At 39.9% G+C, this 18,430-nt stretch overlaps 1 protein-coding gene across 2 annotated transcripts in view; it reads right to left on the reverse strand.

Moving 5' to 3' along the window:
- Positions 1-1,026: 1,026 nt before the first annotated feature.
- vapb (VAMP (vesicle-associated membrane protein)-associated protein B and C) overlaps positions 1,027-18,430 on the reverse strand; it is a 38,903-nt gene continuing 21,499 nt past the window's right edge. The window contains exons 3-6 of one of the 2 annotated variants that reach the window (XM_053684237.1): positions 16,950-17,053; positions 3,657-3,737; positions 1,808-1,984; positions 1,027-1,658 (exon numbers count right to left, since the gene is read on the reverse strand). In XM_053684237.1, the coding sequence (XP_053540212.1) occupies positions 1,497-1,658; positions 1,808-1,984; positions 3,657-3,737; positions 16,950-17,053 (524 nt within the window). In that variant the 3' untranslated portion in view covers positions 1,027-1,496. Of the gene's footprint in view, positions 1,662-1,807; positions 1,985-3,656; positions 3,738-16,949; positions 17,054-18,430 lie in introns of both variants that reach the window. The other variant, XM_047158987.2, reaches the window with a different exon arrangement.

Below are 18,430 nucleotides of genomic sequence, written 5' to 3' on the forward strand. Positions count from 1 at the left end.
CGCCGCACACTGCATCAAATTGGTCTGCATGGCTGTCGTCCCAGAAGGAGATGACACAAGATGATGCACAAAGAAAGTCCGCAAACAGTTTGCTGAAGACAAGCAGACTAACGACATGGATTATGAGACCAAGATGATCTTATTTGGTTCAGATGGTGTCAAGCGTGTTTGGCGGCAACCAGGTGAGGAGTACAAAGACAAGTGTGTCTTGCCTACAGTCAAGGATGGTGGTGGTAGTGTCATGGTCTGGGGCTGCATGAGTGCTGCCGGCACAGTTCAGTGAGGGATCCATGCATGCCAATATATACTGTGACATACTGAAGCAGAGCATGATCGGAGACTGGGCCGCAGGGCAGTATTCCAGCATGATAACGACCCCAAACACATCTCCAAGATGACCACTGCCTTGCTAAAGAAGCTGAGGGTGAAGGTGATGGACTAAACCCTATTGAGCATCTGTGGGGCATCCTCAAACAGAAGGTGGAGGAGCACATGGTCTCTAACATCCACCAGCTCCGTGATGTCATCATGGAGGAGTGGAAGAGGACTCCAGTGGCAACCTGTGAAACTCTGGTGAACTCCATGCCTAAGAGGGTTAAGGCAGTGCTGGAAAATAATGGTGGCCACACAAAATATTGACACTTTGGGCCCAATTTGGACATTTTTACTTAGGGGTGTGCTCACTTTTGTTGCCAGCGGTTTAGACATTAATGGCTGTGTGTTGAGTTATTTTGAGGGGACAGCAAATTTACACTGTTACACAAGCTGTACACTCACTACTTTACATTGTAGCAAAGTGTCATTTCTTCAGTGTTGTCACATGAAAAGATATAAAATATTTACAAAAATGTGAGGGGCGTACTCACTTTTGTGAGATACTGTGTGTGTGTGTGTATATATACACACACACACACACACACACACACACACACACACACACACATATATATATATATACACACACACACACACACACACACATATATATATATATATATATATATATATATATATATATATATATGTGTGTGTGTGTGTGTGTGTGTGTGTGTGTGTGTGTACAATAGATATGATATGCAATACTTCGTAGAGCTTTTAGTGTAAATGTAAGTAAATATAATAAGCTTGCAATTTCTGCACTGTCTAAACAAAACAGGTATATCTTTTAACTGACCTCAATTTAACTCTGCAGTTCAGATGACCGTATAGCAGTAATAACAGCTTGGTATGAATTTTTTAGCACTACTGTTTCTAAAATAGTTCTGTGAATACCCTGAATTATGTCATTTTGTCTCTACAGGGACTTGGTTAATGTATTCCGGGAATTGTTTCTTCACACATAAGGTGGAATATTTTTTTCTTTTCATGTTACATAATTCAGTGACCCAGCACTACTCAAATGATATGGCATTGCAGCTGGATATTCAGTATCCAATACATTTTGTTTAAGTTTGTTTCATTCACAATGCATGCTGTGGCTAATCTCTTCCTTATCTTTACAGAAGTAACTTCCCTACAGTGACACCAATGACAAAGAACAACACAATTGCAGCAATGACCCTGATGCTCAAGCCCTCCTCCTTCAATTTGACAGATGAAGGTACGGAATGCTGAGTTGCCATAACTGTGTTCTTCCTCATACGCAGACAATCATCTTCCTGCTATGGAAAAAGTTACAAGAAATAGCCACAATTATACAGTGTTCCAAAGTATTTAATACATGATCCTTCACCTTGTCATATATGCTTCTATTTTTCAAGATATTTCAAGCTATCTGCTAGCTAGTCTGTGAAAACACAAACATTACCCTAATCTGTTTGTTTTCTTCTCTTAGTCGCTGCACCTCCACCTGAAGTCTTCTGCACTCTTCCATAATCCTCTTCACCTCTCCATCATCCAGACTGGACCCCAACTTCATGGACAATGTGGATGAATCCGATTTTAAAAAACTAGAGGAAATCATCTTACTGGTGTCCATGTCATGCTATTACCAATTCTCTCTCTCTCACACACACACACACACACACACACACACACACACACACACACACACACACACAGAGAGAGAGGGAGAGAGAGAGAGAGAGAGAGAGAGAGCGCGAGAGAGAACTCATGAGATTAAGTCTGCTTATCCAATAGGCAACATAAACTCCCTAAAATAAACATCCCTTTTTTAGGAGACTTTCAAAAAATTATTTAAAAAATTATTTTGTAAAGTCCAAATACACGTTACAGATCTTTATTGGAAAGGGTTTAAACAATGTTTTTCAATGAACCATAAACAATTATTGCACACGCACCTGTAGAACAGTCCTTAAGACACAGTTACAATAACTGAGGACACTAAAGAGACGTTTCTACTGACTCTGAAAAACACCAGAAGAAAAATCCTAGGGTGCCTGCTCACCTGCGTGAACATGCCATAGGCTTGCTGCAGGGAGGCATGAGTACTACAGATGTGGCCAGAGCAAACTGTAATGTCTGTAATGTTAGATGCCTAAGACAGTGCTACAGGGAGACAGGAAGGACAGCTGATCGTCCTTGCAGTGGAAAATTACATGTAAGCATATGTTCCCCCCAGACATGATTGAGAACTTGCAAATGCCTTGGTGAAAGAGTGGGGTAACATCTCTCAGCAAGAACTAACAAATCTGGTACAGTCCATGAAGTTCCTTTTTATATTGACCCCCCCCCCCCCCCACACTTTGTTCCAAGGCTCATTATTCCATTTCTCTTTGTCAAATATCTGTGAAACTTGTTCAGTTGTTGAATGTTTTTATGTTAATACAAATATTTACGCGTTAAGAAATTTGCTGGAAATAAAAGCAGTTGAATGTGAGATGTTTCTTTTTTTTGTTGAGTTTACATATATACATACATACATTATAGAAATGCAAAATATACACTCACTGTCCACTTTATTAGGTACAACACCATATTCATGCAGTTGTCTAATCAGCCAATCATGTGGCAGCAGCACAATGCAAAAATATCATGCAGATATGATCCAGCAGCTTCAGGTAATGTTCACATCAAACATTAGAAAGAAGAAAAAGTGTGGTTTCAGTGACTTTAACGATAGCATGGATGTTCAAATACTGCTAATTTTGTGGGATTTTCACTCACAACAGTCTCTAAAGTTTACACAGAATGGTGTGTAAAAAAAAAAAAAAAAAACAAAAAAAAAACTTGAATGAGTGACAGTTCTGTGGGTGGAAACACCTTGTTGATAAGAGAGGTCAGAGGAAAATGATCAGATCGGTTTGAGTTGCCAGGAAGGATATAGTAACTCGTAAACTCTAGAGATTATTGTCTGTGAAAATTTCAAGAGATCAGCAGTATCTGAAATACTCAGACTAGCCCATCTGGTTCCAACATCCAAGCAACAGAGATCACATTTTTTCCCCATTCTGATGTTTGATGTGAACATTAACAGAAGCTCTTGAACTTTATCTGCATGATTTTTTTTTTTTTGCATTGTGCTGCTGCCAGATAATTGGCTGATTAATAACTACATGAATGTACAGTTGTATGGTGTTCCTTATAATGTTGAAATTGAGTGTACATTTTTCTTCACATTAACACAAAAAATTCCATAGTATTTTCATGAGTGATCATATATTTTTGGTTTTTAAATAAAAGTACAATACAGTTACCGTTTTCTCATTCTCATTTGGCATTTCAAAGACGCATCGCAGCTTAGAGTCCATCAGTTCCTCTGGTTTGGCCTCCTTCCACTGCAGGGGAAAAGGAGAAAAATGGTTTGAAAGATGGAAGAGTAGACAGGAAACGGTCTACAAGAGTAAATAGAAACTGTGACTGTGTTGTGACAGAATCTTCATTAGGCTGATTGTTACACACACACACACACATAATAATTCTACACTTATTATATATTGCATGCATAATGTGACATTTAACCCTAGGCTAATTTGTCACTTTTCACCATCCATATTTCCAGTATTAAACAAGAAATAATTTGTCCCACTTCACAATCGATATTTCCAGCACGAGACAAAATATTTTTTCCCCCTTTTCCCCATCCATTTATATAGAGGAAAAATAACTACTTTGTCTTGGTTCCCCTTCTATAATGTCAGAAGTAAAAAGCAGGAATCAAGCGCTTTAGGTTGTTCTATCTTGGACTTATTCTTTACTGGTAAGGTAGGATTCTGACCTTTGTGTACCATCAACTTGACTCTGTTGGATCTAGTCTTATGACTCTAGTATTGTTGATTCTGTAGTTTTATTTGGAGGTGTCTGTGGGTCTATGCTAATTAGATCTCTCAGGCGTCCAATCAAGAGTAGTTTCAGTCTTATTTAAGCTCTGGGCAGGGCTTACTAGGATATATTGAAGGTGTATTCTGTAGCCAGTTAGAAGCAAAATTCTGTAATGGTTAGAAGTAAAAATTTAGTTAGATAGTGTTAAGTTTAGTTAGTGTTTGTTACCTCATCATGTTCAGTTAGATAGTATTACCAGTTCCCTCTCAGCCCTACTTGAAATCACATCTGGCCATGTACCAACAGCATTCAAGACAGCATGTGTAATTCCCATCCTGAGGAAATCCACTCTGGATCCCTCAGACATCAGCATCAGTATCACTTCTCTTTTCTTTCTAAAACCCTTGAACACACCGTCTACAATCAACTGTCTCTCTATCTCACCCAGAACAACCACCATGATCCTAACTAGACTGGCTTCAAATTGGCACTTTCCACAGAAACTGCCCTTGTGGCTGTCAAAGAGATGCTCCATGCCACTAGATCAACCAAACTGTAATCAGTCCTCAACCTCCTCAACCTTTCAGCAGCATTTGATGCAGTCAATCACAAGACTCTCTTGTCCATCCTAATGAGCCTTGGAATTCATGGCACAGCTTGGCAATGGTTTGTTTCTGGAGGGCAGGTCATATCAGGTGACATAGAGGGGATCCACATCCACTACATGCAGACTCTCCACGAGTGTCCCACAAGGCTCAGTGCATGGTCCTCTTCTGTTCTCCCATGATACCGAATCTCTTGATGAGGTCATCCTCACGTGGGTTTCATACCACTGCTGTGCAGGTGACACTCAATTTATCCTCTCCGTTACTCCCCCAGACACCCATTTCTGCTTGGATCTCAGCATGTCTACATCTCATCTCATCATGGATGGTAGCTCATCAATTGATGATTCAACCTCTGCAACTGATCGAGAATGCATCTGCGTGAATTGTTTTCAATCTTCCCAATTTCTCCCACTGCACCCTATTGCTATGTTCCCTCCACTGGTTTCCTGTTGTTGCCTGCATCAGATTAAACACTGATGCTTGTCTATGAAGCCAAAAAAATGGACCAGCACCTACCTTAAAGCACTTATCACACCCCAAACTGCACCATGCTCCCTCCGATCCTCTAGCACTGCTCGACAGGACAGATCATCTCTCAGGGTTCAAGGAAGGCATGCATCAAGGCTCTTCTCTGTTCTGACGCCTATGTGGTGGAATGAACTCGAGTCACTGGCTGTCTTCAAACGATGACTAAAGACCTACCTCTTCATGGAGTACTTTAATTAGCACTTTGTTATTAAAAATCTACATGTTTTTTCATGTTTTATATATGATTATATTATCATACTAAATATACTACTACAACTATAATAATAAAACATAAAGGAAGTCGGATAACAATAGAATAAAATGTAAATGAAGTGGATAATAACAGTATTGTGAATTGTGAAGCTAACTAGCTACAAAATCACTAACAGAAATGGTAAGTGTGTTGTGATGCAAATCTTAAACTTTTGCTGATTGTTACACACAATTATTCACTTATTTTTTTATACTTGGGTTCAGGTGTTTATGTTGGGGTTTGGGGCAATTACAATTTACATGTGTACTTATTTTATGCTTTTGGGACAATTCAGTCAGGAGGGTATTTATGTTCGTGTTAAGGGCAATTAGCAGGCAGGAAGCCATTTATATATGGGTTTCAGCAATTAAGGGATTACAGGGGTATATACCATTTTGGTGTTGGGGCAATTCGCAGGCAGGGGAAATTTGTATTTCAATTAGAGGTCACAGATTTATATTCAGGATTTTCAGAAAGTGCAATTTACATATGTATTTATAGTTGACTTTAGGGAAATTAAACATCACTGGTGTATACATTTTTTGGAATTTATTTTTGGAATAAATTATTTTTGGGGCAATTATTTTTTGGTTTGTGTGATTTAGCATTTAGGGGTATATTTATTTTCCTTTTTCAGTGTATTTAGCAGCCTAGTTTAGTATTTAAGGGTGTATGGGCGTTGGGACATTTATAGGGGAATTAAAGATCATGGGAATATTATTTTTGGGTTTTGGTGTAATTAATTGGTAGGGTGATGCTTATTTCTGGTTTTGGGGCAGATAGCAGTCAGGGGGCAATTATATTTGAGCTTTGGGGAAATTAGACGTCATGGTGGTATTTTGATGTTTTATGGCAATTAGCAGACATTGTGACATTTAAGCATGTAAGGCCGGTCTGCGTCAAAGTGCAGGCCCACACACCTGTGCCTTTGTCAGTCAATTTGTTTATTATATTATTTGCTGCCCATTACATACTTCTTACAAAAGTCTTAGTTTTGTCCCCTCAAACTAATGACAATGTTCAATTAAGGACATGTTACTGATCGAGCTGATGCAAAAAGAGATTTAGTGGGAATTGATTTATGGCTGTTTAAATAAAACATGAACATTTAATAAATGCGAAAGCTGATGGCACCAGACAGGTATTTAAATACCTTGGAAACTTCCACATGAAGTCAGAAGGATAATATGAAATGGAAAAGCTGCTTCAGCAATGTATCATTACATGCTGTAGCTGTAATTTAATTATAGATAAATTCTACAGAATTCAGGAAGAGAGGGTAAGAAAGACAAACTGGGTTGTCAAAGTTTCTGCAGTCCTTTATGTTTTTTGGTATATAATATGTATTTTTATACATTTCTGGAGGTATGGCATTTGTTGCAAGCATCAATACAGAACTATACTGCTACAGAGCTATACTGATTTACATAAGCAGAATAATTTGCGTTTTAGGGTTAAATTGAGCTTTACTATATCCTGTCTGCTTTCACACTAATTGCACTGAGGCAAGTCCAGAATAATTAAATAACCAGTTGACTTTTACAGCACTAGGCACGGACATCTGTGGAAACTGCTGAAGATTTCTATCCTGAACAGCCATCAGTAGTAGTATTGGCAAATCTAACAACAGCAACCCAAAGTCACTTCAAAACCAAATCAAAAACATACACACCAATACAAAATGAAAAATGTATATTGTTGAGTTATATGTATATTTAGCCATCGGATGGAATTTCTTAATTAAACCATTGGGGATAAAAGATTCATTCATGTCATTTCACATTTTGTGCAACATTTGCTCATATAATCAAACTCACAAACAAAGAGAGATTTATTTGGATACTTTGTAAGCATTTGGAAAGTCAATTCCCGACAATGATATAATGTTCCTTTAACAATGCTGTTAGACATCTGAACATACAGTGCCAAACTCAAAATCTGCCCTTCCTAATCCTATAAACTATTTTAAAGCAATAATGAGTAAATGTCATACACTGTTTCTTAATGAAATGAGATAGTGTGTGTGGATAGAGTGCATGTTAGAAGGTTAATTAATATTAACACTTATTCATTACATAATAATTAATACAGAAATAGATTAATTGTGAATGTATACTGTGAGGTACTGCGTAACCAAAGACAAGTTCCTTGTATGTGTAAGCATACTTGTCCATTAAAGCCTGATTCTGAAATAATAACTAAATGTAGGCTATTCAAAATGCCCAAACTGTGTACAAAAAATAAACCCTATATGTGTACAAACAGCATGGCTGGACAGTTTTAAGGTAACTTGATTCCACAGAAAAACACAGTCCTGATAACAATGGTGTCTACGCAGTTTTTTTTTTTTTTTATGTTACCTGGGTCACATGATGCATTGCCATTCACACTACAAATGTACTTGTGTTAGTGGTAAGGATGAGCCTGCACCTGTGGATGATTGATGGATGGATGTGTTTCAGCGAGCGGTGGCAAGGAGATAAAAGATAGAGACGAAAGCCACACGAGAGAGTTGAGCTGACTTGAATTGTACTGTGTATTTATGCTGGTGTGTCTCTGGGTGAGACTGTAAGACAGAAAGAGCTGAAATGCACGACCAGTAAAAAATGTGACAATAAAAGTCCTTTTGAGTTTCCCAAGCCTGCCTCACATGTTCTCATTCCCATGCAAATACAGGGGAGTGTCAGACTGATGCCAAGACCCAGGAGCTTGAGATAAATTCATTGCCATGAAGCAGTCAGCCTTCACAGAAATAATCCAAACCTTTACCAGCATCCACCAGACTCAACATTAGGTCTTCCTTGAGCTACATGTGGTACTGGAGTAAATTCTTGTCAGACTGCTGGAGGGATCAGTGGAATTGGGCCAATGCCTCCAGCCGGCATAGTTGGAAGAGGCAGTACAACTGTCTGAGAACCAGCATATGTATGGGCAGGCAGCCCTGCTCTTCATCTGCTCCCACCACTTCCCCACTCCTGCCTTCAAAATAGGGTTCCTTTCCCCAAAACCTTACCCAAGACCCAAGACCAAGATGAGGCTGAGAGGCTTCTGGGGCTGGCTGGTTATCATCGCAGGTTTGTGCCTAATTATTCAGATATTTATGCCCTCTGACTGATCTCACTAAAAAGGGAGCGCCATATACAGTCCTGTGGACAGAACTGTGCCAACATGCTTTTATTAGGGTAAAAACGTATTGAGGTGGTCCACAGGCTGGATGGTTGCACAGATGGTTGTGGTGGATTTCCTGTCTCTTGGGGGGGATTACTGACTGATTAGTAGATTATTGACTAATAATCGACTTTGTGTTTCAGTGAGTGGCGGTGAAGAGATAAAGGAGAAAGATGAGTGGCACATGAGCGAGGTAAGCGGAGCTCAACTGTACTTTACCATGTATAGTGAGACTCAGGGTGAGACTATAAGACAGAAAGTGGCCTGGAAGAAAAGCAACAATAAAAGCTCTCTGCCCCAATCCTGCCTCCCACATCTTCATTCCCATGCAAACACAGGAGAGTGTCATAGCAAAATTCTCACAGGCATCCCAGATCACCTCTGAACATGGCCTGAGTGATGGAGTTTAAGATTCATTTGACAATGTTCACATGTGAATTTAGTGCGGTCAATCTGTAATCTAATCAATCGCTCGAGACTAATATAAATAACAGCTATGTGACTGGGGCATAAAAAAACAATATTCTGAGCTATGATCAGAGATAAACACAAAGATACTGGTGCATACAAAAATCTGTCAATTCTATCCATTTGTAGTTTCAAGCATAGTTGCTCAGGCTCAAATGGAATGGTACCTACTTCTTATGCAGTTGGCAGGGTTTAAAAATGAAAACTGAACTGTTTTTTTCCCCCCAGAGGCAAACAAATAATTGAATTTCCACATGTTTTGGGGTGCCCATGTTCAGTACTGAATTTATTTGTGATGTCACAGTACACAGTAGTGGGTAATGGCTCATATGAAAGCATACACTCAGGGTTTTAAGACTTTTCAATATTTATTTTTACCTAGCCTGCTAGGGTCAATTGTGGTCCAATTGATTCTCCAGCTAATAGCGCCTAGCTTTAGTCATCTGCAGACATCTGTATGCACACAAACAAATCAGGTGGGGAAAAACCCTTGTATTTCAATGTGTTCAAACCTCTATTATTCAATACCAGTAGCACTTACAGTGATTACAGTGAAAACCTTCAGAGTGTCACATTTCAAGAGAGACCATGTTGGAAAATTATATTTGATTAAAATAGGAATACATAGAAATTAAAAAGAAAAACCCTCCTTTACCATCATTGAAAAAAACTTGTATCGAAAGGACCCGAGCGAAGTGAGCCTGCAGGGATAGATAAGAAAATCCATGCGTATGTAAAATAGTCATGCCCACACACAAACATAGAAAAAAGAGTTTTGAAAACTTTGTGTAGTTTAATAAAAACACATAAAATAATTACTTTTTAACAATTATGAGTTTTACATGAGATCTTGGGAGAAACATAGGTTTTCTGTCCAGGGGATCTGGGTAGCTTGGGCGTATTTAGAAGCAGAGGGCTACAGGGGGTCTGTGTACCATATGATATATGCGTACCTTTTCTTTATGAAAGGCACAGTAAAGTATGTTTGGGAAAAAGTATTTATCTTTTTCTTCTTAATGGGAGGTCCAGGGTTCTGCCTAGAAGAACCAGGGTAGATTGTTTTGGATCATACATTTAGATGCAAGGATAACATTAAAAGACATTAAAAATGAAACATATAAAGCACCCACCAAGAACACAGTAGAGAGAAAAAGAGAGAGGCCATCGCACAGGAATAAATTAGGACCGCATGCACTCACGACTCAGCAAAAGGATATATTAAAGAATATTTTAAAACATACAGGCCATTTAGTGCTATGACGTCGTTGATGACATCCACGAACAGATGCAGGCAAAAAGTCTCACCAAAAAAACTCGGGGGGCCATTAGAAAGACATAGGTGAAAAGGTGTGCAGACTTGTGATAAGAAGCACACCCTAATGTAAGTAAATGCTTTAATTGTATATAAGACACTTTGTAAATGATTGTTTTTTTGTTGCATGATTCACTTTGAGTGAAGCGTGTAACTCTGGGTCTAGCTGGGTCCAGCTGGGTTTATTTTGCTGTCTTGCTGACTGCTGAATAAACCTGCTTCTTCTGAATCTAGTCTCCGTGAGTTCTGCTATGTTATTTCTCTAAAAATACAAGTCAGATTGCTTAATTAAGTTCATAGTTTAAGTTTGTGAGCTAGCAGGGCCAGTGCAGGCTGAAGTGGCCCAAAATTTCCTGCAACCAAAACCATGCATGTACACCAAATGGTTATAGTACAGTTTTAAGGTTACTTTGGGTATGCCTTGGATAGGTGTTTTAGGCTAATTTTACTGAAACTCTGAGTGGTTAACATCATGGGCGGAGCATATGGCTTACACACAGCCCTAACAAAGTATCTGATTGGTGGGAACCCTAGACTAGCTGGAAAGAGTGAAAATCCAAAGGCACCAAGGCTCGCTCTTGGATTTTTTGGCTCTCTAAGCATGTCTCTCAGCTCAACTCAGAACTCCTCTCATTGGAGAGACAAAGGCGACGGGGGTCTCCAGAGCCATCAGAGAGTTCTCCCCAATCGACTCCAGGGAAACCAGACCAGACCACATCTGCTCAGAGACCCAGCCTAGAGCCTCGCCAACTTTTGAAACCTCCCTTCTACCAGACTTCATTTCAGTCATCATTCTGTTTGGACTTCTGAGAATATTAGTGAAGTTGGCCCCCACCCAACAGAAATATATTAAAAGAATATTTAAATATTAAAATATAAACACAAAGATATTAAAAGAATATTTATAGGTCATTCTGTGGTCACTCAGCTCCCCCACCACGCTCCAAATTCACTCCAAATAGTCTCAATCGTTTGTGCATCCGGAATGTATTCACAGCACTACACTTTTTCCACATTTTGTTATGCAACAGCCTTATTCCAAAATGGATTAAATTATTATTTTCCTCAAAATTCTATAGACAATACCCCATAATGACAACGTGAAAGAAGTTAGTTTGACTTCTTTGCAAATTTATTAAAAATAAAAAACAAAAAAAGCACATACATAAGTATTCACAGCCTTTGCCATGATACTTAAAATTGAGCTCAGGTGCATCCTGTTTCCACTGATCATCCTTGAGATGTTTCTACAACTTGATTGGATTCCACCTGTGTTAATTTCAGTTGATTGGACATGGAAAGGCATACACCTGACTATATAAGGTCCCACAGTTAACAATGCATGTCAGAGCACAGACCAAGCCATGAAGACCAAGGAATTGTCTGGAGACCTCAAAGACCGGATTGTATGGAGGCACAGATCTGGGGAAGGGTACAGAAACATTTCTGCAGCATTGAAGGTCCCAATGAGCACAGTGGCCTCCATCATCCGTAAAAGGAAGAAGTATGGAACCAGCAGGACTCTTCCTAGAGCTGGCCGCCCAACCAAACTGAGCGATCGGGGGAGAAGGGCCTTAGTCAGGGAGGTGACCAAAAACCTGATGGTCACTCGGACAGAGCTCCAGTGTGTCTCTGTGGAGAGAGGAGAACCTTCCAGAAGAACAACCATCTCTGCAGCACTCCACTAATCAGGCCAGATGGAAGTCTAGTGTATGGTAGAATGGCCAGATGGAAGCCACTCCTCAGTAAAAGGCACATGACAGTCCGCCTGGAGTTTGCCAAAAGGCACCTGAAGGACTCTCAGACCATGATGAAACAAAGATTGAACTCTTTGGCCTGAATGTCAAGCGTCATGTCTGGAGGAAACCAGGTACCAGTCATCACCTGGCCAATACCATCCCTACAGTGAAGCATGGTGGTGGCAGCATCATGCTGTGGGGATGTTTTTCAGCGGCAGGAACTGGGAGACTGGTCAGGATCAAGGAAAAGACGAATGCAATAATGTACAGAGACATCCTTGATGAAAACCTGCTCCAGAGCACTCTGGACCTCAGACTGGGGTGAAGGTTCATCTTCCAACAGGACAACGACCCTAAGCACACAGACAAGATAACAAAGGAGTGGCTACAGGACAACTCTGTGAATGTCCTTGAGTGGCGCAGCCAGAGCCCAGACTGGAACCCCATTGAACATCTTTGAAGAGATCTGAAAATGGCAGTGCACCGATGCTCCCCATCCAACCTGTTGGAGCTTGAGAGGTCCTGCAAAGAAGAATGGGAGAAACTGCCCAAAAATAGGCGTGCCAAGCTTGTAGCATCATACTCAAAAAGACTCGAGGCTGTAATTGGTGCCAAAGGTGCTTCAACAAAGTATTGAGCAAAGGCTACGAATACTTATGTACAATGTTTAATAAATTTGAAAAGAATTCAAACAAACTTCTTTATATATATATATAAACTTATATATATATATATATATACACACACACACACACACACACACACACACACATACATACATACATACATACATACATACACACACACAGCTCAAGTAAGTGGCAAAACATTTAAATATGGTACTTCTCTTACATGAAAAGGTAGTGTCAAACATTTTAAATGAAAAATGCCTCCCATGTCTTTTCTTTTGCCTTTAAATCGTTACACAAGAAATCCTACAGGTCATACACAACTTTCTCCAATAACCAGCCTGTCACGTGATTTCTGCTGAGATGCGAGTGTCTTCTCCCTCACCCACACACAATATAATGACCGTATTGTATTTCACATTAAAAAATATACTTCAGATATAATTCTTACCGCATTAGTTATTTTTGCAACTCCTGGTAAGTGGTTTCTTTGCTTTACCTCGGGCTTAAAGTAATAAGATGACTGTGAAAAACATTAGTATCCCTTAATTATATGCATTTATGGTGTAACTACTACATTTGTGTTCATTTTGACCACAAATTATGTGTTGTCATTTTAATCAGCAAGTGCAGCACAGCAATAACAGACCTGGTGCAGAAACAAATCGCTGCACTACTTTTCCGGACCGCTACGGCAATGCACTGGCTGCGCCACATCGGTGTATAGCATGAATGCTCTAACCTGTTAACATGGGCATGTTGTGGTCAGGGAGGCGCTTCCACTCCCAGAAGGCCAAGATGGAGAGAATGAAGGAGGAGCTTCTTCCCACAGGCCATTCAGGCCCTCAACAAGGACAACACATAGACTAGCAGCTTGTACTTGTTTGAATTACACCTGCTACCTCAGCTTGATGTTGCACAGCATATATTGCACATACACCACTACACATATCTGCACTTTATTCAAAATACAGCCGTACTGTTTCTCCACTGATCTTTGTTATATCATGTTTTTCCCTTTCCTACCTGTATATAAATACTGGTTTATGTCAATTTTATTTTTATGCCACTCACAGCATTTAACTTATAATTAAAGTTAATTATAACCTATATGACTATTTTTTGATACCCCAGCGGAGACATGCCCCCCTTTACACAACATGTGGTCTGTTTCAGCTTTATGGAGTGATGACTCTCTAAATAAAAGCATACTTCATTTTTGAATTTAGGGGCAGTTTGTTTAGAAATATGGCAGATAAGGTTTTGTTTTGGAGCTCAGTAAGGCAGCATTTAGGCTGAGCTACTTTAGCAAAAATAAATAACAAACAAACAAATAAATAAAAGTGTGCCACTTATTTGTATCAGTTTAGCACACAGTAGCTGTTCAATCTGAATGTACTCATATTTGGTTGGATCCCTAGGAGGTAGAAATAGCATGGTGTGAATTCTTGCCTTGAATACCTTTGGGACGAATTGGAATCCCTTCTATATACATTCCTCATGAAAGCATTAGAACGGCAAGGCCAATATATTTGTTTTTGCTAGACACTAAAAGACATTAGGGCTTGAAATCAAAAGTATAAGAGATGACAGATCAGAATTTCAGCTGTCATTTCTTGATATTTACATCTAGAACATGGCACACTGTTTGAAACCACTCAATTTTTCAAGTGATCAAAAATATTGTTTAAGCATTTAATAGCTCTGAATGTATACTCTTGGTGTGAGCCCTGGGTTTTGCCTGTGAAGATTGTATTTGTTGTTAAAAAGGATAAACCAACTTAAAGACCAGAAAGCTGTCCATGGGAGAAAAGCAGGGCATTTTGAAGCTGAGAAAAGAAGGAAAATTGGTCAGAATCATTGTACAAGCATTGGGAATAGTTAATACAACAATTTGAAATGTCCTTAAAAAGAAAGAATCCAATGGTGTACTAACAACCAGACATCAAACAGGTTGGCCAAGGTAAACAACAGCAGTTGATAAACATTCTGAGAGCAAGAAGAAAAACCGAAAAAACAAGTCAGTGTCATCTCCAACAACCTCTAAAGGGCAGGGTGAAGGTATCACAATCCACTGTGCAAAGAAGACTTCAAGAGCAGAAATATAGAGGTCATACCACAAGACGCAAGCCACTCATCAGCTATAGGAATAGGAAGGCTAGAATGGAATTCACAAAGAAATACAGAGATGAGTTACAAATGTTCTGGAACCAAGATTAATCTCTACCCTAAAGTGATGAAAAGGCCAAAGTATTGAGAAAGAAAGGATCTGCTCATGATCCAAAACATACAAAGTATTATGGCTTGGGCTTGCTTGGCTGCTTCTGCAACTGGCTTACTAATCTTTATTGATGATGCAACTCATGATGATAGCAGCAGAAAGAATTCAGAAGTCTACATAAATATTTTCTGCCAATTCACAGAGAAATGCATCCAATCTAATTTGCAGCAAGACAATGACCCAAATCACACTGGCAACACAAAAAGGACTTTATCAAAGGAAAAGGTGGAAGGCTTTTAAGACTAGTCAAGTCAGTCACCAGACCTTAAACCAATTGAACATGCATTTCACCTCCTGAATAGGAGACAGAAAAGAGAAACAAGGCAAGCCGTCAGAGGCAGAGTGATGTTTTAGGCAATGTTCTGCTGGGTAAACTTGGGTTCTAACATTCATGTGGCTGTTACTTTGACATGTAGTTCAGCAGGACCTCTTTCAGCAGGCTAATGCGCCTGCAACACTGCCACACTGAAAGAAATGGCTTGAGGACCATGAGGAAGAGTTCAAGGTGTTGACCTGGTCTCCAAATTCCCCAGATCTCAATCTGATCGAGCAACTCTGGGATGTCCTGAACAAACAAGTCCGATCAACGAAGGGCCCACCTCACAACTTACAAGACTTATCTGCTGTTAATGTCTTGGTGCCAGATACCACAGCACCCCTTCAGAGGTTTTGTGGAGTCCATGCCTTGACGGGTCATAGCTGTTTTGGTGGTACAAGAAGGACCTACTCAATATTAGGCAGGTGGTTTTAATCTTATGACCGATCGGTGTATATATTGGCTCTCACATGACATCAGTGCCTGACCTCAATAATACTCTTGTGGCTAACTGGGCAAATCCCCACAGCCACATTTCTAAAATCTAGTTGAAAGCCATTCTAGATGAATGGACTAAACTGCAGAAAATAAATGCAAAGTCAATTACTATTCCTTTGTTCTACAGACTACCGAAGTTAATGAAAAGTCAGTTTACAATGATATATTTCGAGCTGTTCCGGAAAGTGCACGTATGCAGTGCTGCATGCACGGGTCACGGCACCAATCAAATTTCCATGGTAACCTCTCGCGCCCAAATTCAAGCAGCTACCTATCTAGTTTGTGGAGATGGCGAAAAGAAAGAATTCAGAAGAGCATCAAAAATTTCAACTCGACTGGATTGAATTTTATTGAAAGCTTTGGTGCGCTACTGTGTCTGATTTGCACAAAATGTATTGCCTCATTTAAAAAAAAATCAACAGTTAAGAGACGTTTTGAAACCCACCATACCGCTTTTGCAGCAAAGTACCTGGTGGGCGAAAGCCAAAGGAAGGCATGCACGGAGCCCCAATGTAAACTGCAAGCCGGACAGCAGCAGCTGCAGGCAAGGACAGGGGCAACTGGAAGCCTGAATGCTCCAGGATGAATGCTTTGCTGGCTTATTTGAGATTATAAGGCAAGGAAAACCTTTTACTGACGGAGGATATGTAAAGTCATGCATGTTGAGTATGGCAACTGAAATGTCTGCGGATTTCCTGAACAAGGAGAAAATCATTCAGAAAACAAAATACATGCCCCTGTCAGTCTGAACAGCGCTGAAAGTTCCCGACCCCTGGTATATGTCATATTGTTACTGGTAAACTGTGATAATAAAATAGCAATATAACATTAAAACTACTGCTTCTACACAGCATATTCTACACACAGTTCTGAAATTTAGTCCCGTGTTATAAAATCCTTAGTTTACTACTTTTGGATGAGTACTCACCAGGCCCTCCATGTCAGTCATATCAGGTGGGGCCATTAAAGACTGCACCATAAATTTGTGTTTGCTCTTCTCGTTGGGGTCATAGTCAAACGGCTGCAGCATAACTGCAAAAAAGACATCAAAAATTTATTTGAAAATGGCCAAAAACAGTTTGACTACTAACCACTGAAGAGCCAATATGAGGGATTTTTTCCCTTCTACAATAAAATTCTGGCTATGGATAGCATTATTTTAAATCTGTAGCTGCGATGTTATCTGGTTACCATTACAGTAAGCTAATTTATACTGACAGTAGTCAATTTTACTTCTGCCTTTTTCTTGTGAATTTTAAATTAAAATGTGACTTAAAATCAGGGTCATCAAAATGCAATCAAAGTGCTAATTTTATAAAATATCCACAGTGCTCATCATTTATCAACACGTGTCTTCCTTTCAGAATAATTCATACAACAAAACCACAATTTACATGGTACAGGGTTGCCACACAGCAGGGTGGAAGTAACAAATAACCTTTAATAAAAAGAAAGGTAATATAAAAGCAAATTAAAATCTCAGTTGTCTATAGAAATGTAATGATAGTCATTATAATTGAGTAATTTTTGTTACCTCTGTCATTTGTCATTTTTTCATTTAAGCAAGCATTTTCATCTGCCTTGTTCATCGTTTAGTGTTGGCAATTTTCCACCCTGCTTTGTTTACATTCAACATTACTGGCTATTTTAAATCGTAGGACGATCTGGGTCATGTCAACTGAGCAGTACACAGAACAGATATGACAGGCCAAGGTGAAACAGAGATGCTGTATATAAATATACAGTGGCAGGTCGGCATGGCCAAGTGTCAGTTGTGACGTAGAGGAGGCGGGTTGAACCAGCAGGTAACGCATGATGATTCTCACCTGTGTCTAATTACCGCCAAACTATTTATTTATGTTTCTTTGTGCTTTCCGTAGCTGCCATAAACAGCAAAAGAGAAAGTGGAATAGGGAGTGGAACCTGTGACATTTTTTGGTGCATTTTTTGCTGGGTTTTTGGAAGGGCACTGGAAAACAAATAAATAAGAGCATGAAACTGTGTCGAAAGCAGCCTGTCTGAGTCCGCTTTCCCACCCACACACGACAGGGTCCTATAGTGGTGCCGAAACCAAGGGAGAAGGTAACAGATGCCATCATGGAAACTTCTCCACTTACTGAGTTCGTCAAGTACCAGCCTCCACCAAACACATCAGGCCCTACCCGACCTGAGCTGTGAACAATAGCAGTCATACGAGGCAACTGTGCAGGTGCAGGCTGAGAACTGACTGGTGCTCCAGATGTGTTGTAACCAGCCACGCCTGTAGCTGCAGCACCAACGCTTATGATGTCCTCCATGGACGATCCAGAGGCCTTTGTGGAGCTCTTAGTGTGCGCGCTGGCCACCTGTTTGTCTTTTCACAGCAGTTCAAGGACTCCTGTTGGTGGTGAATGCAGACTGAGTGGCAGG

Source organism: Ictalurus punctatus, chromosome 12 (assembly GCF_001660625.3).
Source record: "Ictalurus punctatus breed USDA103 chromosome 12, Coco_2.0, whole genome shotgun sequence".
Taxonomy (NCBI): Eukaryota; Metazoa; Chordata; class Actinopteri; order Siluriformes; family Ictaluridae; genus Ictalurus; species Ictalurus punctatus.